The sequence below is a fragment of the Procambarus clarkii genome, chromosome 21 (assembly GCF_040958095.1).
Source record: "Procambarus clarkii isolate CNS0578487 chromosome 21, FALCON_Pclarkii_2.0, whole genome shotgun sequence".
NCBI classification, from domain to species: Eukaryota; Metazoa; Arthropoda; class Malacostraca; order Decapoda; family Cambaridae; genus Procambarus; species Procambarus clarkii.
Window position 1 is genome coordinate 10,898,273 of NC_091170.1, and position 24,325 is coordinate 10,922,597.

Here is a 24,325-nt window from a genome sequence, read left to right on the forward strand (position 1 = left end):
AACACCAACAACACCAGCAGCAACACCAGCAGCAACACCAACAACACCAGCAGCAACACCACCAACAGCAACACCAACAACACCAGCAGCAACCCCAACAACACCAGCAGCAACACCAACAACACCAGCAGCAACACCAACAACACCAGCAGCAACCCCAACAACACCAGCAGCAACACCAACAACACCAGCAGCAACACCAACAACACCAGCAGCAACACCAACAACACCAACAGCAACACCAACAACACCACCAGCAACACCAACAACACCAGCAGCAACACCAACAACACCAGCAGCAACACCAACAACACCAGCAGCAACACCAACAACACCAGCAGCAACCCCAACAACACCAGCAGCAACAACACCAGCAGCAACACCAACAACACCAGCAGCAACCCCAACAACACCAGCAGCAACCCCAACAACACCAGCAGCAACACCAACAACACCAGCAGCAACACCAACACCACCAACAGCAACACCAACAACACCAGCAGCAACCCCAACAACACCAGCAGCAACACCAACAACACCAGCAGCAACACCAACAACACCAGCAGCAACACCAACAACACCAGCAGCAACACCAACAACACCAGCAGCAACACCAACAACACCAGCAGCAACCCCAACAACACCAGCAGCAACAACACCAGCAGCAACACCAACAACACCAGCAGCAACCCCAACAACACCAGCAGCAACACCAACAACACCAGCAGCAACACCAACAACACCAGCAGCAACACCAGCAGCAACACCAACAACACCAGCAGCAACACCACCAACAGCAACACCAACAACACCAGCAGCAACCCCAACAACACCAGCAGCAACACCAACAACACCAGCAGCAACACCAACAACACCAGCAGCAACCCCAACAACACCAGCAGCAACACCAACAACACCAGCAGCAACACCAACAACACCAGCAGCAACACCAACAACACCAACAGCAACACCAACAACACCAGCAGCAACACCAACAACACCAGCAGCAACACCAACAACACCAGCAGCAACCCCAACAACACCAGCAGCAACAACACCAGCAGCAACACCAACAACACCAGCAGCAACACCAGCAGCAACACCAACAACACCAGCAGCAACACCACCAACAGCAACACCAACAACACCAGCAGCAACCCCAACAACACCAGCAGCAACACCAACAACACCAGCAGCAACACCAACAACACCAGCAGCAACCCCAACAACACCAGCAGCAACACCAACAACACCAGCAGCAACACCAACAACACCAGCAGCAACACCAACAACACCAACAGCAACACCAACAACACCAGCAGCAACACCAACAACACCAGCAGCAACACCAACAACACCAGCAGCAACCCCAACAACACCAGCAGCAACAACACCAGCAGCAACACCAACAACACCAGCAGCAACCCCAACAACACCAGCAGCAACCCCAACAACACCAGCAGCAACACCAACAACACCAGCAGCAACACCAACACCACCAACAGCAACACCAACAACACCAGCAGCAACACCAACAACACCAGCAGCAACACCAACAACACCAGCGGCAACACCAACAGCAACAGCAACAACAACACCAACACCACCAACAGCAACACCAACAACATCAGCGGCAACACCAACATCACCAGCAGCAACACCAACAACACCAGCGGCAACACCAACAACACCAGAAGCAACACCAACAACACCAGCAGCAACACCAACAACACCAGCAGCAACACCAACAACACCAGCGGCAACACCAACAACACCAGCAGCAACACCAACAACACCAGCAGCAACACCAACAACACCAGCAGCAACACCAACAATACCAGAAGCAACACCAACAACACCAGCAGCAACACCAACAACACCAGAAGCAACACCAACAACACCAGCAGTAACACCAACAACACCAGCAGCAACACCAACAATACCAGAAGCAACACCAACAACACCAGCGGCAACACCAACAACACCAGCAGCAACACCAGCAGCAACACCAACAACACCAGCAGCAACACCACCAACAGCAACCCCAACAACACCAGCAGCAACCCCAACAACACCAGCAGCAACACCAACAACAACAACGCCAGCGGCAACACCAACAACACCAGCGGCAACACCAACAACACCAGCGGCAACAGCAATAACACTAGCAGCAACACTAACAACTCCACGGCAACATAAGCAACACCAGCATCAAAACCAAGAACACAAACAGCAACACCAGCAGCATCACTAACAACACCAACAGCAACACCAACAACACCAGCAGCAACATCAACAACACCAGTGGCAACACTAACAACACCCGCTGCAACACCAACAACACCAGCGGCAACAATAACACCAACAACACCAACAACACCAGCGGCAACACAAACAACACCAGCGACAACACCAACAACACCAGCGGCAACACAAACAACACCAGCGGCAACACCAACAACACCAGCGGCAACACTAACAACACCAGCGGCAACACCAACAACACCAGCGGCAACACCAACAACACCAGCAGCAACACCAACAACACCAGCGGCAACACCAACAATACCAGCAGCAACACCAACAACACCAGCGGCAACACCAACAACACCAGCAGCAACACCAACAACACCAGCAGCAACACCAACAACACCAGCAGCAACACAAACAACACCAGCAGCAACACTATCAACACCAGCAGCAACACTAACAACACCAGCGGCAACACCAGCAGGAACACCAACAACACCAGCAGCAACACCAACAACACCAGCGGCAACACCAACAATACCAGCAGCAACACCAACAACACCAGCGGCAACACCAACAACACCAGCAGCAACACCAACAACACCAGCGGCAACATCAACAACACCAGCAGCAACACAAACAACACCAGCAGCTACACTATCAACACCAGCAGCAACACCAACAACACCAGCAGCAACACCAACAACACCAGTGGCAACACCAACAACACCAGCAGCAACACCAACAACACCAGCAGCAACACTAACAACACCAGCAGCAACACCAACAACACCAGCAGCAACACCAACAACACCAGCGGGAACACCAACAACACCAGCAGCAACACCAACAACACCAGCAGCAACACTAACAACACAAGCGGCAACACCAACAACACCAACCGCAACACAAGCGGCAACACCAGCAGCAACACCAACAACACCAGTGGCAACACCAACAACACCAGCGGCAACACCAACAACACCAGCGGCAACACTAACAACACAAGCGGCAACACCAACAACACCAACCGCAACACCAGCGGCAACACTAACAACACAAGCGGCAACACCAACAACACCAGCAGTAACACCAACAATACCAGCGGCAACACCAACAACACCACCAGACACCAACAACAAAAGCAGCAACACCAACAACACCAGCCTCAACACTAACAACACAAGCGGCAACACCAGCAGCAACAACAACAACACCAACAGCAACACCAACAACACCAGCCTCAACATCAACAACACAAGCGGCAACACCAACAACAAAAACAACACCAAGAGCAACACCAATAACACCAGAAGCAACACCAACAACACTAGCAGCAACACCAACAACACCAGCAGCAACACCAACAACACCAGCAGCAACACCAACATCACCAGCAGCAACACCAAAAATACCACCAGCAACACCAACAGCAACACCAACAACACCAAAAGCAACACTACCAACACCAGCAGCAACACCAACAACACCAGCAACAACACCAACAACACCAGCAGCAACACCATCAGCAACACTAACAACACCAGCAGCAACACCAACAACGCCTTCGGCTACACTACCAACACCAGAAGCAACACCAGCAACACCAGCAGCAACACCAGCAACACCAGCAGCAACACCAACAACACCAGCGGCAACACCAACAACACCAGCAGCAACACCAACAACACCAGCCACAACACTAACAACACCATCAGCAACACCAACAACACCAGCAGCAACACCAACACCAGCAGCAACACCAACAACACCAGCAGCAACACTACCAACACCAGCAGCAACACCAGCAAAACATTACCAACAACAGCAGCAACATTAACAACACCAGCGGCAACACAACAACGCCAGCGGAAACACTAACAATACCAGCGGCAACACTAACAACACCATCAGCAACACTAATAACACCAACGGCAACACCAACAACACGAGCGGCAACACCAACAACACCAGCGGCAACACCAACAACACCAGCGGCATCACTAACAACACCAGCGGAAACACTAAAAACACCACAGGCAACACTAACAACACCAGCGGCAACACCAACAACACCAGATGCAACACCAATAACACCAGCCGCAACACCAACAACATCAGCAGCAACACCAACAACACCAGCGGCAACACCAACAACACCAGCAGCAACACCAAAAACATCAAGTGCAACACCAACAACACCAGCGGCAACACAAACAACACCAGCAGCAGCGCTAACAACACCAGCGACCACACTAACAACACCAGCGGCAACACTAGCAACACCAGCTGCAACACCAACAACACCAGTGGCAACACTAACAACACCAGCGGCAATACCAACAACACCAGCGGTACCACTAACAACACCAGCGGCAACACCAAACATGTGAGCAACAGCACCAACAACTCCAGCGGCAACACTAACAATACCAGCAGCAACACCAACAACAACATCAACACCAGCGGCAAAACCAAAAACACCAGCGGCAACACCAACAACACCAGTGGCAACAGTAACAACATCAGCAGCAACACCAAGAACACCAGCGGCAAGACAAATAACACCAGCAGCAACAGTAACAACACAAGCAGCAACACCAACAACACCAGCAGCAACACTACCAACACCAGCAGCAACACCAACATCACCAGCAGCAACACCAACAACATCAGCAGCAACACCAATAACACCAGCAGCAACACCAACATCACCAGCGGCAACACCAACAACACAAGCAGCAACACCAAAAACAACACCAATAATACCATCGGCAACACTATCAATACCAGCAGCAACACCATCAACACCAGCGGCAAAACGAACAACACCAGCGGAAACACTAACAAAACTTGCTGCAACACTAACAACACCAGCGGCAACACCAACAAAACCAGCGGCAACACCATAAACACCAGCGGGAACACAAACAACACCAGCCGGAACACTAACAACACCAGCGGGAACACTAACAACACCAGCAGGAACACAAAAACACCAGCGGAAACACCAATAACACCAGCGGCAACACCAACAACACCAGCGGGAACACCACCAACAACACCAACAACACCAACGGAAACACCAACAACACCAGCGGCAACACCAGCGGCAACACCAGCAGTAACACCAACAACACCAGCAGCAACACCAGCGGAAACACGAGCAGCAACACCGACAACACCAGCAGTAACGCTGACAATACCAACAGCAACATCAACAACACCAGCAGCAGCACCAACAACACCAGCGGGAACACCAACAACACCAGCGGCAACACCAACAATACCAGCGGCAACACCAACAACACAAGCAGCAACACCAACAACTCAAGCGGCAACACCAGCAACACCAGCGGGAACACCAACAACACCAGAAGCCACACTAACAACAACAGCAACACCAGCGGCAACAGCAACAACACCAGCAGCAACACCAGCGCACTTCGGCGGCAACACTAACAACACTAGCAGGAACACTATCAACACCAGCAGCAACACCAGCAACACCAGTGTTAAACACAACAACACCAGCGCACTTCAGCAGCAACACTTACAACACTAGCAGCAACACAAGCAACACCGGTGGCAAAATAAAAAACACCAGCGGCAACACAAACAACACCAGCAGCACCACCAACAATAGTATCAGCAACACCAATAACACAAACAACACGAGCAGCAACACCTGAAACACCAGCAGCAACACCAAAAACACCAGCGGCATCACTAACAACACCAGTGGCAACACTAACAACACCAGCAGCAACACCAACCACACCAACAACACCAGTGGCATCACTAACAACACCAGGGGCCACACTAACAACACCATCGGCAACACTAACAACACCAGCGGCAACACCAACAACAATAGCAGCAACACCAACAACACCAGCGGCACCACTAACAACACCAGCAACACCAGCGGCTACACCAACTACACCAGCAGCAAAACGAACAACACAATCAGCAACACCAACAACACAAGCAGCAACATCAACAACACCAGCAGCAACACCAACAACACCAGAGGCAACACCAACAACACCAGCGGCACCACCAACAACACCAGCGGCAACACCAACAAAACCAGCGGCAACACCAACAAAACCAGCGGCAACACCAACAATACTAGCGGCAACACCAACAACACCAGTGGCAACACCAACCACACCAACGGCAACACCAACAACACCAGCGGCAACACCAACAAAACCAGCGGCAACACCAACAACACCAGCGGCAACACCAACCACACCAGCGGCACCACCAACAACACCAGCGGCACCACCAACCACACCAGCGGCACCACCAACAACACCAGCGGCAACACCAACAAAACCAGCGGCAACACCAACAAAACCAGCGGCAACACCAACAATACTAGCGGCAACACCAACAACACCAGCGGCAACACCAACAATACCAGCGACAACACCAACAACACCAGTGGCAACACCAACCACACCAGCGGCAACACCAACAACACCAGCGGCAACAGCAACAAAACCAGCGGCAACACCAACAACACCAGCGGCAACACCAACAACACCAGCGGCAACACCAACAATACCAGCGGCAACACCAACAATACCAGCGACAACACCAACAACACCAGTGACAACACAAACAACACCAGCGGCAACACCAACAAAACCAGCGGCAACACCAACAACACCAACGGCAACACCAACAATACCAGCGGCAACACCAGCGGCATCACTAACAACACCAGCGGCAACACCAACAACACCAGCCTCAACACTAACAACACCAGCAACAACACCAACAACACCAACAACAAAAACAACACCAACAACACCAGTGGCAATACCAACAATACCAGCGGCAACACTACCAACACCAGAAGCAACACCAACAACACCAACAACAAAAACAACACCAACAACACCAAGAGCAACACCAACAACACTAGCAGCAACACAAACAACTCCAGCAGCAACACCAACAACACCAACAGCAACATCACCAGCGGCAACACAAGCAATACAAGTATCAACACAAACAACACCAACAGCACCACCAACAACACCAAAAGCAACACTACAAACACCAGCAGCAACACCAACAACACCAGCAGCAACACCAACAACACCAGCAGCAACACCAACAACACCAGCAGCAACACCAACAACACCAACAACAAAAACAACACCAGCAGCAACACCAGCAGAAACACTACCAACACCAGCAGCAACACCAGCAGAAACACTACCAACACCAGCAGCAACAACAACAACACCAGCAGCAACACTACCAACACCAGTAGCAACACTATCAACACCAGCAGCAACACCACCAGCAACACCAGCAGGAACACCAACAACACAAGCGGCAACACCAACAACACCAGCAGCAACACCAGCAGAAACACTACCAACACCAGCAGCAACAACAACAACACCAGCAGCAACACCAGCAGCAACACTACCAACACCAGTAGCAACACTACCAACACCAGCAGCAACACCAGCAGCAACACCAACAACACAAGCGGCAACGCCAACAACACCAGAAGCAACACCAGCAGCAACACAAGCAGCAACACCAACAACACTAGCAGCAACAACAACAACACCAGCAACAACACCAGCGCAACACTACCAACACCAGCAGCAACAACAACAACAACAGTAGCAACACCAACAATACCAGCAGCAACACAAGCAGCAACACCAACAACACCAACAGCAACACTAACAACACAAGCGGCAACACCAACAACACCAGCAGCAACACCAACAACACCAACAACAAAAACAACACCAACAACACCAAGAGCAACACCAACAACACCAGTGGCAACACCAACAACACCAGCAGCAACACTACCAACACCAGACGCAACACCAACATCACCAACAACAAAAACAACACCAACAACACCAAGAGCAACACCAACAACACCAACAGCAACACTAACAACACAAGCGGCAACACCAATAACACCAACAGCAACATCAACATCACCAGCGGCAACACAAGCAATACAAGTATCAAAAAAAACAACACCAACAGCACCACCAACAACACCAAAAGCAACACCAACAACACCAGCAGCAACACCAACAACACCAGCAGCAACACTACCAACACCAGCAGAAACACTACCAACACCAGCAGCAACAACAACAACACCAGCAGCAACACCAGCAGCAACACTACCAACACCAGTAGCAACACTACCAACACCAGCAGCAACACCAACAACACCTGCAGCAACACCAACAACACAAACAGAAACACCAACAACACCAGCAGCAACACCATCAACACTGTGCGGGTAATTAGAGTGAGATCCATACTTGAGGTCTGGAGGGAAAGTCACACCACTGAAATAATACAACAGGACATTGTATACAACAGAACATTGTATACTTCAGAACATTGTATACTACAGAACATTGTATACTACAGGACATTGTATACTACAGGACATTGTATACTACAGGACATTGTATACTACAGAACATTGTATACTACAGGACATTGTATACTACAGAACAATGTATACTACAGAACAATGTATACTACTGGACATTGTATACTACAGGTCATTGTATACTACGGAACATGGTATACTACAGGACATTGTATACTTAAGAACATGGTATACTACAGGACATTGTATACTACAGAACATTGTATACTACAGAACAATGTATACTACAGAACAATGTATACTACAGAACATTGTATACTACGGGACATTGTATACTACAGGAGATTGCAAACTACAGGACATTGTAAACTACGGGACATTGCATACTTCAGGAGATTGTAAACTACAGGACACTGAATACTACAGGACATTGTAAACTACAGGACATTGTATACTACAGGACATTGTATACTACAGAACATTGTATAATACAGGACATTGTATACTACAGAACATTGTATAATACAGGACATTGTATACTACAGAACATTGTATACTACAGGACATTGTATACTACGAAACATGGTATACTACAGGACATTGTATACTACAGGACATTGTATACTACAGAACATTGTATAATACAGGACATTGTATACTACAGAACATTGTATAATACAGGACATTGTATACTACAGAACATTGTATACTACAGGACATTGTATACTACAGGACATTTCATACTACAGGACACTGTATACTACAGAACATTGTATACTACAGGACATTGTATACTACAGGACATTTCATACTACAGGACATTGTAAACTACGGGACACTGTATACTACAGGACATTGTATACTACAGGACATTGTATACTACAGGACATTGTAAACTACAGAACATTGTATAATACAGGACATTGTATACTACAGAACATTGTATACTACAGGACATTGTATACTCCGGAACATGGTATATTTCAGGACATTGTATACTAAAGAACATTGTATACTACAAAACATCGTATACCAAAGAACATTGTATACTACAGAACATTGTATACTACAGGACATTGTATACTACAGAACATTGTATACTACAGAACATTGTATTCTACAGAACAATGTATACTATAGGACATTGTATTCTACAGGACATTGTATACTACGGAACATGGAATACTACATGACATTGTATACTAAAGAACATGGTATACTACAAGACATTGTATACTACAGGACATTGTATACTACAGAACATTGTATACTACAGGACATTGTATACTAAAGAACATTGTATACTACAAAACATCGTATACCACAGAACATTGTATACTACAGAACATTGTATACTACAAAACATTGTATACAACAGAACATTGTATACTACAGGACATTGTAAACTACAGGACATTGTATACTACACAACATTGTATACTACAGGACATGGTATACTACAGGACATTGTAAACTACAGGACATTTCATACTACAGGACATTGTAAACTACAGGACATTGTATACTACAGGACATTGTATACTACAGGACATTGTAAACTACAGGACATTGTTTACTACGGAACATGGTATACTTCAGGACATTGTATACTAAAGAACATTGTATACTAAAGAACATTGTATACTACAAAACATCGTATACCACAGAACATTGTATACTACAGGACATTGTATACTAAAGAACATTGTATACAACAGAACATTGTATACTACAGAACATTATATATTAAAGAACATTGTATACTACAGAACATTGTATACAACAGAACATTGTATACAACAGAACATTGTATACTACAGGACATTGTATACTAGAGGACATTGTATACTAGAGGACATTGTATACTACAGGACATTGTAAACTACGGGACATTGTATACTACAGGACATTGTATACTACAGGACATTGTAAACTACAGGACATTGTAAACTACAGGACATTGTAAACTACAGGACATTGTAAACTACAGAACATTGTATACTACAGAACATGTACTTAGAAAGGTTGTATGAATTTTTGAGGTGACAAAGACTTAGCGAGTGACTGAGATATGGAAGCCAAGCTCTGTGAAGATGAACACTGTGTGTAGATGAACACTGTGTGTAGATGAACACTGTGTGTAGAGGAACACTGTGTAGATGAACACTGTGTGTAGAGGAACACTGTGTGTAGATGAACACTGTGTGTAGAGGAACACTGTGTAGATGAACACTGTGTGTAGAGGAACACTGTGTGTAGAGGAACACTGTGTGTAGAGGAACACTGTGTAGATGAACACTGTGTGTAGAGGAACATTGTGTGTAGATGAACACTGTGTGTAGAAGAACACTGTGTAGATGAACACTGTGTGTAGAGGAACACTGTGTGTAGAGGAACACTGTGTGTAGAGGAACACTGTGTAGATGAACACTGTGTGTAGAGGAACATTGTGTAGAGGAACACTGTGTGTAGAGGAACGCTGTGTGTAGATGAACACTGTGTGTAGAGGAACACTGTGTAGATGAACACTGTGTGTAGAGGAACACTGTGTAGATGAACACTGTGTGTAGAGGAACACTGTGTAGAGGAACACTGTGTGTAGAGGAACACTGTGTAGATGAACACTGTGTGTAGAGGAACACTGTGTGTAGATGAACACTGTGTGTAGAGGAACACTGTGTAGATGAACACTGTGTGTAGAGGAACACTGTGTGTAGAGGAACACTGTGTGTAGAGGAACACTGTGTAGATGAACACTGTGTGTAGAGGAACATTGTGTGTAGATGAACACTGTGTGTAGAAGAACACTGTGTAGATGAACACTGTGTGTAGAGGAACACTGTGTGTAGAGGAACACTGTGTGTAGAGGAACACTGTGTAGATGAACACTGTGTGTAGAGGAACATTGTGTAGAGGAACACTGTGTGTAGAGGAACGCTGTGTGTAGATGAACACTGTGTGTAGAGGAACACTGTGTAGATGAACACTGTGTGTAGAGGAACACTGTGTAGATGAACACTGTGTGTAGAGGAACACTGTGTAGAGGAACACTGTGTGTAGAGGAACACTGTGTAGAGGAACATTGTGTGTAGAGGAACACTGTGTGTAGAGGAACACTGTGTGTAGAGGAACACTGTGTAGATGAACACTGTGTGTAGAGGAACACTGTGTAGAGGAACACTGTGTGTAGAGGAACACTGTGTAGAGGAACACTGTGTGTAGAGGAACACTGTGTGTAGAGGAACACTGTGTAGAGGAAAACTGTGTGTAGATGACACTGTGTAGAGGAACACTGTGTGTAGAGGAACACTGTGTGTAGAGGAACACTGTGTAGATGAACACTGTGTGTAGATGACACTGTGTAGATGAACATTGTGTGTAGAGGAACACTGTGTAGAGGAACACTGTGTGTAGAGGAACACTGTGTAGATGAACACTGTGTGTAGAGGAACACTGTGTAGAGGAACACTGTGTGTATAGGAAAACTGTGTAGATGAACACTGTGTGTAGAGGAACACTGTGTGTAGAGGAACACTGTGTAGAGGAACACTGTGTGTAGAGGAACACTGTGTAGAGGAACACTGTGTGTAGAGGAACACTGTGTGTAGAGGAACACTGTGTGTAGAGGAACACTGTGTAGATGAACACTGTGTGTAGAGGAACACTGTGTGTAGATGACACTGTGTAGAGGAACACTGTGTAGAGGAACAGTGTGTGTAGAGGAACACTGTGTAGATGAACACTGTGTGTAGATGACACTGTGTAGATGAACATTGTGTGTAGAGGAACACTGTGTAGAGGAACACTGTGTGTAGAGGAACACTGTGTAGATGAACACTGTGTGTAGAGGAACACTGTGTAGAGGAACACTGTGTGTATAGGAAAACTGTGTAGATGAACACTGTGTGTAAAGGAACACTGTGTGTAGAGGAACACTGTGTAGAGGAACACTGTGTAGAGGAACACTGTGTGTAGAGGAACACTGTGTGTAGAGGAACACTGTGTGTAGAGGAACACTGTGTAGAGGAACACTGTGTGTAGAGGAACACTGTGTGTAGAGGAACACTGTGTAGAGGAACACTGTGTGTAGAGGAACACTGTGTAGAGGAACACTTTGTGTAGAGGAACACTGTGTAGAGGAACACTGTGTGTAGAGGAACACTGTGTGTAGAGGAACACTGTGTAGAGGAACACTGTGTAGAGGAACACTGTTTACAGAGGGTTGTGATGTGAGAGTATCAATAACGTCACCCAGTTACTCAACACGACACTAGAGGACTCCCTTACCTTATGTGACTACTCTGGGCCAGTCAAGCACCTCCTTGTTAAGAAATAACGCCGTCTATAGCTAGCTCTGCCATTTACATCAAGACTAAATCGCGGTTGTGTTTTCCGTAGAGTTTATGCATGTTTTTCCACGCTTCCCTACTTACGTGCAGGCTTAAGAACATATGGCCCTGTATGACTAACCATCCTGCGAGATGGGGACTTTTATTGCCACTGTTACCTTATTCAATCTTGTGTTGATGATATCCTCAAAATGCTTTTGGAGTCTGCCAGTGCAGACTGCCCATCACATCCCTCTGTTTGACCAATTATCCTGTGTGATGGGGATTTTTTAGCATCACCTAGTTAGCTTTTTTCACACACTGTACTCCACTTCATATAGTCTAGGGTAGCTGCACTAATGCAGATGTACCTCATGTATTAATAAAAAAAAATCATTACTTTCTGAAAGATTGAAATGGAGGTTAAAAAATGGGAAGGGATCTATCAGGAGAAAGCACCAAGCCATTACGACTATATAGCACTTGGAAGGGGTCAAGCTAAGGATTTGGGATGGGACGGGCGGATGTATGGTGCCCAACTCTGTGAACGGTCGTAGATTGAACTCCGGCCTGCATGAAGCCAGACCGTCGCTCTACCGTCCAGCCCAAGTGAAAGGGAAGTGGAGGATGTTGGGGAAAAGAGGGAAAAGAGGGGGAGAGGCAAGAGAGGAGATGAGAATAAGGGAGAGGTGAGAGGGACCTGGTCCCAGCTGGGCATCCTCTCCTCCTACATTCATTATTTAATAAGAAAGTCTTGTTAAATAAGACTAAATATGACTTAAATAAGATGTTATAATGGAAATATAGTTACATAAGACTATATTATAATGGATATGTTGTTATATAAGACAATGGTATAATGGATTTATTGTTACATAAGACTGTATTGTTAAATAAAGTCATATTAGATATTGTTAAAAAAAATCATATTGAAAATATTGTAAATAAAGTCATATACTATATATTGTAAATAAAGTCATATTGGATATATTATAAATACAGTAATATTAGATATATTGTAAATAAAGTCACATGGAATATATTGTAAATAAAGTCATATTTGATATATTATAAATATAAATAAAGTCATTATGGATATATTGTAAATAAAGTCATATTGAATATATTGTTAAATAAAGTCATATGGGATATATTATAAATAAAGTCAAATAGGATATATTATAAATAAAGTCATATTGGATATATTGTCACGGGAGGCAAACAAGGACAATCATTAACAATTAATCCAAGGTACCAATTGCTTAACTATATTTCTGGACAACAATATTGGAGCGTAATTCGTGCAGCGAAATAAGCAAGTAAGGAAAGAACTATATAGGACTGCAAGTTTGATGTTGAGCAATAAGACTATTATTGTTGGAGTGTGGGAGTGTAGAGAGGCCTCGCCAGGGCTCGCCAGGGCTCGCCAGCCACTCTCACCATGATAACCTCCACTTTCTCCTCTTATATTGCACCTTCTTCATCTCTAGCGTTTTTCTTTTTGCCTCCTATTTTTCTCTACGACTTGTAAATAAATATTCCCAGGCTGTCGTTGCAGTTATGAAGTCGTTTTCCGCTCCTTAATGTCGCTCTCATTTACATAGACTGCCGGAAATAAGGAGAACCTCGAACAAAAGTCATTTTTAATTATATAACGTCCTGCCGCTTCTGGGCTGAACAAACTCCAATTTCAGGAGCAAATATGCTTACATCTTGAGAATGGCAGAGCAGCTATTTCCCGGAGACTGGTGCACACACCAGGTGGGGTGAGTGGTAGGGGGCCCCTCACTCTCCCTCCCCCCTCACCTATCACACACTCACGGGCGGGGGTGAGTGGTAGGGGGCCCCTCACTCTCCCTCCCCCCTCACCTCTCACACACTCACGGGCGGGGGAGAGTGGTAGGGGGCCCCTCACCTCTCACACACTCACGGGCGGGGGAGAGTGGTAGGGGGCCCCTCACTCTCCCTCCCCCCTCACCTCTCACACACTCACGGGCGGGGGAGAGTGGTAGGGGGCCCCTCACTTTCCCCCCTAACCTCTCACACACTCACGGGCGGCGGTGAGTGGTAGGGGGCCCTCACTCTCCCCCCTCACCTCTCACACACTCACGGGAGAGGGAGAGTGGTAGCGGGCCCTCACTCTCCCACCTCACCTCTCACACTCACGGGCGGCGGTGAGTGGTAGGGGGCCCTCACTCTCCCCCCTCACCTCTCACACACTCACGGGCGGCGGTGAGTGGTAGTGGGACCCTCACTCTCCACCCTCACCTCTCACACTCTCACGGGTGGGTGTGAGTGGTAGGGGGCCCTCACTCTCCCTCCTCCCCTCTCACTCACCCACGGGCGGGGAGAGTGGTAGGGGGGCCCCTCACTCTCCCTCCTCCCCTCTCATTCACCCACGGGCGGGTGAGAGTGGTAGGGGCCCCTCACTCTCCCTCCTCCCCTCTCTCACACCCACGGGCGGGGAGAGTGGTAGTGAGGACTGTTATCATGTCATCAACGGTATGTTATGAAACAATTTGATGATCGATCTTATACTCATATGAATATTAATTAATGAAATAAACTCAAGAATTAAGATGGTCTCATGCAACTGACCTGGACACTATGGTCTCGAACCGCGGACTCCACTAGTGTGAGGCCGTAGCACTGTCAACTAGGCTATGAGCAGCCTTAAGAAGAAAAGTTTTGAGAAGCAGCATCCTGCTGCATACTAAAATCGCGATTGAAAAAGGTCCGCGTTTCGACACCTAAACAGTCCAGTTGAATGGACTGTTTATTTCCACCTAAGAGTGGATGGGAATATATATGATATCATGTGTTTGCTGCCGCCTTCTGTCAGTGCATCTCTGATATCACGACGACTCGTGACTGTGTTGTGGTGTAGTGAATGTTGCTGTTTAATTCATCTGTTCTACAAGGAAGTGTGAGATACCGACTCAGCATGACTAGTGTGTCAAGTATAGCACATGTTGTTGAGTGAACAGTCTCCACAATGGCTTTTATATTTATACACATCAGTAGTATGCTTCAACTTGTCACATACGGCAGACATTTTGATTTTCAAAATGATGATAGCTGTATAAATGTTGTTAGAGTAAATGACAGGACAAGTTCGAGTGATCGCACTCTATACTTTACCATTACTGTCACTAATGTTCAAGAGCTTCGTTACAACCCTCTTACAGAACCCGGAATACGATCTTACTTACATGTAAACATATGTTCAGATGATCAAGGTGTGGCTTCTTCAAGTTGTATATAATGGGTAGTAAGAGCGCCCGTGTCTACATAATGGGTAGTAAGAGTGTCCGTGTCTACATAATGGGTAGTAAGAGTGTCAGTGTCTACATAATGGGTAGTAAGAGTGTCCGTGTCTACATAATGGGTAGTAAGAGCGCCCGTGTCTACATAATGGGTAGTAAGAGTGTCCGTGTCTACATAATGGGTAGTAAGAGCGCCCGTGTCTACATAATGGGTAGTAAGAGTGCCCGTGTCTACATAACGGGTAGTAAGAGTGTCCGTGTCTACATAATGGGTAGTAAGAGCGCCCGTGTCTACATAATGGGTAGTAAGAGTGTCCGTGTCTACATAATGGGTAGTAAGAGCGCCCGTGTCTACATAATGGGTAGTAAGAGTGCCCGTGTCTACATAATGGGTAGTAAGAGTGTCCGTGTCTACATAATGGGTAGTAAGAGCGCCCGTGTCTACATAATGGGTAGTAAGAGTGTCTGTGTCTATATAATGGGTAGTAAGAGTGTCAGTGTCTACATAATGGGTAGTAAGAGTGCCCGTGTCTACATAATGGGTAGTAAGAGTGTCTGTGTCTATATAATGGGTAGTATGAGTGTCAGTGTCTACATAATGGGTAGTAAGAGTGTCAGTGTCTACATAATGGGTAGTAAGAGTGCCCGTGTCTACATAATGGGTAGTAAGAGTGTCCGTGTCTACATAATGGGTAGTAAGAGCGCCCGTGTCTACATAATGGGTAGTAAGAGCGCCCGTGTCTACATAATGGGTAGTAAGAGTGTCAGTGTCTACATAATGGGTAGTAAGAGTGCCCGTGTCTACATAATGGGTAGTAAGAGCGCCCGTGTCTACATAATGGGTAGTAAGAGTGTCAGTGTCTACATAATGGGTAGTAAGAGTGTCCGTGTCTACATAATGGGTAGTAAGAGTGCCCGTGTCTACATAATGGGTAGTAAGAGTGTCAGTGTCTACATAATGGGTAGTAAGAGTGCCCGTGTCTACATAATGGGTAGTAAGAGTGTCAGTGTCTACATAATGGGTAGTAAGAGTGCCCGTGTCTACATAATGGGTAGTAAGAGCGCCCGTGTCTACATAATGGGTAGTAAGAGTGTCAGTGTCTACATAATGGGTAGTAAGAGTGTCCGTGTCTACATAATGGGTAGTAAGAGCGCCCGTGTCTACATAATGGGTAGTAAGAGTGTCAGTGTCTACATAATGGGTAGTAAGAGTGCCCGTGTCTATATAATGGGTAGTAAGAGTGTCAGTGTCTACATAATGGGTAGTAAGAGCGCCCGTGTCTACATAATGGGTAGTAAGAGTGTCAGTGTCTACATAATGGGTAGTAAGAGCGCCCGTGTCGACATAATGGGTAGTAAGAGCGCCCGTGTCTACATAATGGGTAGTAAGAGTGTCAGTGTCTACATAATGGGTAGTAAGAGCGCCCGTGTCGACATAATGGATAGTAAGAGTGTCCGTGTCTACATAATGGGTAGTAAGAGTGTCAGTGTCTACATAATGGGTAGTAAGAGCGCCCGTGTCGACATAATGGGTAGTAAGAGCGCCCGTGTCTACATAATGGGTAGTAAGAGTGTCAGTGTCTACATAATGGGTAGTAAGAGCGCCTGTGTCTACATAATGGGTAGTAAGAGCGCCCGTGTCTACATAATGGGTAGTAAGAGCGCCCGTGTCGACATAATGGGTAGTAAGAGCGCCTGTGTCTACATAATGGGTAGTAAGAGTGCCTGTGTCTACATAATGGGTAGTAAGAGTGCCCGTGTCTACATAATGGGTAGTAAGAGTGTCAGTGTCTACATAATGGGTAGTAAGAGCGCCCGTGTCTGCATAATGGGTAGTAAGAGTGCCCGTGTCTACATAATGGGTAGTAAGAGTGCCCGTGTCTACATAATGGGTAGTAAGAGTGCCCGTGCCTACATAATGGGTAGTAAGAGTGACTGTGTCTCCTGACTCAGGAGAGGCTAACACCTCTCAGGAAGTGTTGTCGTAAATCAACTTATCTTACACATCTTACATGATACATCAATGTTAGAAATCTTGCACCTACCTGTGATTGCAAGATGTCACTCCCCCTTCCCCGTCCCCAGGTTTCTCCCTCCCCTCTCCCTCCCCTCTCTTTTCCCCTCCACCCTCTCTCCCCCATTCACCCCCTCCCCCGTCTTCCGTCCCAATAATCCGTCCCTCTGCCCCCTCTCTCATCTGTTTCATTATCCTCCCTCTCTTTCCTCTTTTCTCTTTCCCTTTCCCCCACCCCTCTCCTCCTCTTTCTCCCTTCCCCCCTCCCCCCTCACCTCTCTCTTCCTATCTCTACCTTTCTACCCTAACATTTCCTTTCTCCTCTTGCCCTGCTCCTCTCCACTCACATCCTCTACACTTTCCTTCCCTTCCCTCTCCCCTCTCTCTCATAATTAAGTTGTTAGCCCTTAAAAATATCATTATGGTTACGTTCTGTGTTGCTGAGATCCGTCTCTCACCTCCATCACCCCCCCCCCCCGGCTCCCTCCTCTTCTCGCAACACCCTGCCTCACCTCATCTGAAGCCTGCTCCTAGATTCTCATTTATTTCATGAGAATGTACTTTGCAGCCATCACATAGTGGAACTATCATATAAGGAACCTGGTGAAACTGCAAGCAAGAGCTGTAATCCTTCTACAGCTCATTTCAATCCTACTACGAGAGACCCATTTATTTCATGGGCTTTTATATGCATCAGTATGAATAGCCTTTATTCATTAACAACATTAGGTAACAATTATAAAAGGGACACGATGAGTCTGTAGCCAACTGTGTGCCAGAGACTTCATGTGATCAGTTGACCTGATGTTTCGTGTATCAACCTGTTGAGTGAACAAGTTCCAGATGCGAGTCAGTCTAAGAGTGAATGATAGCTGATGGAGAGATGTTCTTAAGAAAGGAACTTCCAGCATGAGACTGTTGAAGGTTGAGAACCCTGTGCTACGGGTGGCAACTATTGGTTGTCTACGGAGTTGAGCCAGGAGCGGAACTTTGAGGATGTTGGCCTTGTACATAACAGTAAGACCACCAACGTCATGACGATGTTGCAGGGTCTGATGTTCAGACCGTTCCCACCAGACTTGGTCAAGACTAGAGATAAGCCTTCTTGCCCGTCTCTCCACTGTTGCCCGTCCAACAGTCTGATGAACGATGGGGAGGCAAGCAATCCAGGTAAGGGGTGCATACTCTAGATGAGAGCGAAATTGTGCTTCATATAAGGTTTTGCAGCTTTTGCTGTCATGAGGGTGAGAGATGCGCAGTAAGACTGTAAGTTTCCTGGCTGCCTTTTGGGCTAGGTTAAGCATGTGACTCTTCATTGTCATTGAAAAGTCGAACTTCATTCCCAAAATGTCCTTTCATAAGTCATCTCTAGAGTTTTGTCATCCATTTGTAAGTTTTTCCGATTTGCCATGTGCAGTCTAGTTATCATCATCGCTTGTGTCTCTCAGCCGCAAATATGAACTGCAATCTCCTTTCAGGTAGAATGGCAGTTCTACCTGCCATTTTCCCAGGCAGAAATCGCTGTAAGTTTGTGATTGACGATTCTTGCAGCAGTTGGCATTTCTTCCTTTCTGTATGTGAAGGTTAGAGTGCAGTCATCAGCATAGACTTTAGCTTCAGGAATGAGATGAAGTAGATCGTTGAAGTAAATATTCCACAGCAGAGAGCCCAGCACACTACCCTGTGGAACGCTGGCTCCAGTTGAATGATTTTCGGATTCTGTTCCATTGAGGATAACCTCTGGAGTCCGTTCTTGAAGGCTGTCTTTTATTAACTCTAAGATGGAGCCTGAGATGCCTATTGCTTGAAGCTTCACTACTAATCCAGAATGCCAGACCCAATCAAAGGCTCCTGCTATGTCTAGAGCAACAACACAGCTGATCTTGGACTCATCCAGTGACTGATGCCACTTAATGGAGAAATTTAGGAAGATATCAGCAGCAGATCGGCCTTTTCTGAAAAACCATACTGTCGATCACATATTAGTCGATGTTGATACAAAAATAATATATTTTACTAAGAGATTAATGATTCTAGGATCTTTCTATTAATGGAAAGCAGTGACACAGGTCTGTAGTTACCAACTACTGAGCGGCTCTTCTTTATGTGCACTGGAACAACGTCTGCCTTCTTCCATGAGGAGGGCCACATTCCTTGAACTAGGCACAGTTGGAAAAGGTACATGAGAGGTAGAGTCAAGAAGTCAGCTGTATCTGGCGTTTTAAAGAGATGGAGAACTTCAGCCTGCTGTATGACCACTTCAGTCATCCTAGACACAGTGCTTGGGGCAAGATGTGGAGGCTGAAGTTCAGGATCAGGGACCTGCATCTTGGAAGCAAAGTGGTTTGCCAGTAAATCAGCCTTCTCCTGATTGCTGGTTGCCACAGTTCCATTCTCTCGGGTTAGAGGCGGGATTGTGTCCTTGTCATGACTCAGTACATATCAGCTATGACTGGATATGCTGTAGTCATTTTATATTGTCAATGTACATTTCTTGTCAGTATTTACAATGCGATTTTTTGTCCATTTGTCATTCTAAACACGTGTATGTTATTATATGTTACTGTATGTTATGGTATTTTAGGTATTAATTTCCTTGTACATTATTATTGTTGTATATTGATGGGTGGTATTGAGAGAGTGGAACTGCTTTAAAAAAAAAATTGTCCCGAAGGGCGAGTTTATTTGGCAGCACCACTCATCCTATGAGAAGACACACCGCCATAGCAGCATGTGCAGCACTACTCAAAAGGAAGAAAACCCTCTGGGTTGTTCATCCTGTCACTTGTACCCAGTGTTATGACCCCATGTAGCCTGGGGAGAACAAGTCTACCTTGTCTACCCTGTGAGAGTTATTCTGCTTTCCGGACCTGAAGATTAAGAGGGAGGAGAAAGAAAATAGATAAACGTCAGTGAATAATTTAAAAATACGATCAGAGGATGAGTGTCTGGTAATAAGTGACATGAAATGAGATGTCGAACCTTCGGTGACGTGACGTGACGCTAGGAAGACATCGTGACCTCACGAGCTGCAACAGTCGTCAGAGATGGTCGTACTTCGTTGATCTGCTGGAAGGAGGAAGAATATAGTTCCCTGTGTTAGTGCTGGAGTGAAGGAAACTTGTTTGCAAGTGTAAGGAAGTTGTTAGGGACATAGTACACCATTTCTCTGTGATCTGGATAAATTAAAGGCAACCTGGAAGTGAGTGCTGGTCGCACCTTTGTGGAACTCTAATTGGGTTGATTCTTCAAGAGGAAGGACGTAAGCAGGCATTTCTGTTGTGGAGCCAGCTGGGCGACTCCGTGTACTCAAGTCAAGACTACAAGAAGCTTTGTGAGGCAGTCCTATAGCGATTTTGTGGGCAGCCTGTGTGAGCGCCATGTTTAGGGCCAGGGAGTGAACGCCCTTCTTCATAGATCCCTGTGATAAGCCTCTGTTAGGAAACTGTTATGTTAGAAAAAACATTTTATTGGCATGGTAATGGAATTGCAGGTTTGCCTGGGAAGAGGTTAAGGAGGAACTTCGAGGCTGGAGGAGAAGTGTATGGGGAACTCTGTGGAACAGCAGAACTCAATAGTGAGGAGTTGACTTCAACCAGTGTATGGGGAGCTACACGTTTCTTTATATAATCAGTGGAAAAGAGTCACTGATGTTGGAGCAGGACTTCGTTGTGCAGTAGATTGGGAGAAATGCAGAAGTGCCTCTCCTGATATTTTGGAGGACCCAGATATACGCATTGATTAAGGAGTCTCTAGGAGCAGAACAGAGGTTCGTTGTGGACACATGATAGTATAATGAGAGTGCTTGAATGCTTATTAGGATGTAAGATGCTGTGAAAGGTGAGAGATTGATTTCTTCTTTTGTTGGGGGATACTTATGTAGAAGTTTCAGGTATTTCAGCTCCAAGCAGTGTCATATACTTTTAGGGTTGAAGATACAGCCTTGTTGTGACAGGATTCCGCCCCAAGCAGTGAGGGAGTGGTAGGCCAAGAGTTGTGCAGCCACTTGATGTGGAGAATTGTTGAAGCCAGCATATGGTTTGGAGTGCTACTGGCTTGTAGCAGCTTGGAGTGTGGTATGGAAATGTTCTATTTTATAGTCGTGTATTATGTACGTTTTCTCTGTAAATTAAATGTCTTATATGTTAGCTGGTTTTTGCTCTTGTCCTGGTGAGGTTTCCCAGAAAGCGAGAGAGGGGGGGGGGTCACAGCTGCGGATAGGGTGACAGTAAACACTAATTCACAAAAGGGGGATTTAGGAGATCATTCCAGACAAGGAGAGAGTGGGGAATCACGATGGCTCGAGTAAGGTGTGTACACATGAAAACGAGGCCAGTTTTGGAGCCGCACCTCTAAGAAGGTGACACTGAACCCTTCTCCCCCCCTCTCTATTCAGCCTGTTGATGCCATGAGGGGGGCTTAGTGGGCGGCTGCCAGAGTGTGATGCTCCTTGGGGCAGTCCTCTGTCCTTTAGTAGCCTTGTGCTACTGCTGCTGTCCTTTCTAATTGTGCTCAACGACTTTTCCTTTTCCGTCTGTTTCGTTTTTCTCCCCCTCTTCTCCTATCTGCTTGACGTTTCCTGCCGACCTTTTGCTTGTTTTGGTTATTCCTTTGGACTTCTTCTATTTTGATGTTCGGGTGCTTGAGGAGGCATACTTTTGCAGCCGTAGAACTGTAGTACCCAACATCAAGAGCGAGGGGAACCTTGTATTGTCAATCCTCCTTTCGTCACTGAACCCGATCTTGATGGACTGATGGTTCTTAAGGTGGTGGTTGTGGGGCGTATACTCACGACGCACCCCTTAGGGGCCCCGACATGATCGGCGATATCTTTTTGTTGGGTGTCCTGCCTCTAATTGTGGCTTCATGGTGGGTGTGGGGGCACATTCGTGAATGAATGTTTTTCTTTCATACTCATGTCGAATTCTGTTTCTCCTTTACCTTCTCAGGTTCGTGGGGTAGGCGACCAAGCCCCCGAGTCGGTCCGTTTTGGAAGACCGGGCTCTGTAGCCTCCACTGCATTGGACCCCGACCTTGCTCCTCCTTTGGCCTCTCTGAATACTCCCCTCGGCTCCCCTCCCTCCTCTGTGGTTGGGTCGAGCCCCAAGCCCCCAGTGGTGACTACCTTGTCCCCTGGCATGCCTCAGTCTCTAGTTGTGACTACTGCGCCTTTTAACCCCTCTCTCTCTCTGGGGGTTCTCAACGCCGTCCTCGACACGGCCGCACTCGCTCGATTCCTTCCCGTTCTGATGCCTATCAAGCCATATTGGGTCCCGCTTCGTGGGCCAAATACTTTGATCTCCTCCCTCTTGTTTCTGCACCTCCTGACAATTTCTCCCTTCATAGGCACCTTGTTGATTCCGTAGATGCCTCTGTCACCTTCAGCCCCACCTATCTCGGTACACGTGTCTTTGTTGTTCCTTCTCAGGATGCATCCTCCCGCTTGGCTGCATTATCCTGCCTTGGCGAGATCCCTGTTTGGGTCTCCAAGAACGCTCGGTTGAATGCCAGTGTTGGCACTATTCTCCTTCCGCCCCATGTTGCAACCGGTGTTCGAAATCTGCAGGACTGCCATGATGATATTCAGCATATCCTTGAGGCCCAGGGCCATTCTGTCCTCCAGGTAGACACATTTACACGTCCCCCTCGTGGTCGTCGGCATCAGCCCCTTCGGGTTGTGAAGAATACTTTTCATGGTAGGACCCTTCCGCCCTCTGTCATTCTTGTTGGTGCCAGGTGCTCTGTCCAGGAGTACATTCCTTCTCCTCGGCTCTGTAACAAGTGCTGGAGGTTTGGGCATGTTGCCCTCCGCTGCTCTGGGACTGTCTCTCTCTGTCCTTTGTGTGGGGGCGAAGTCAGAGTTCACTTCTCCCCAGGCACGCTGCATCAACTGCGGTGAGGCCCATCCTACCTTCTCCCGTGCGTGTATCCATTACAAGCTTGAGGCAGCCGTCCTCCCCTTGCAGCACCAGGAGCGTTTATCTTTTCCTGAGGTGAGGTGCCAGGTTCGCCGACTCCCGCCTTATGCTAACGTCTCTTATGCTCGCGTGTTGCGCTCTTC

At 46.7% G+C, this 24,325-nt stretch overlaps 2 protein-coding genes across 2 annotated transcripts in view; one reads left to right on the top strand and one right to left on the bottom strand.

Moving 5' to 3' along the window:
• LOC138367066 (uncharacterized) overlaps positions 1–9,092 on the top strand; it is a 15,505-nt gene extending 6,413 nt beyond the window's left edge. Inside the window, exons 4-5 of the mRNA XM_069328461.1 lie at positions 6,128–7,266; positions 8,998–9,092. Of these exons, the coding sequence (XP_069184562.1) occupies positions 6,128–7,266; positions 8,998–9,092 (1,234 nt within the window). The remainder of the gene's footprint in view (positions 1–6,127; positions 7,267–8,997) is intronic.
• Positions 9,093–16,218: 7,126 nt separating this feature from the next.
• On the bottom strand, positions 16,219–19,580 carry LOC138367067 (uncharacterized). Its single transcript, XM_069328462.1, has 2 exons — positions 19,034–19,580; positions 16,219–18,161 (listed from the first exon to the last, which is right to left on the bottom strand). The coding sequence occupies exons 1-2, from the start codon at positions 19,578–19,580 to the stop codon at positions 16,219–16,221; spliced, it is 2,490 nt and encodes an 829-aa protein (XP_069184563.1).
• Positions 19,581–24,325: the final 4,745 nt, after the last annotated feature.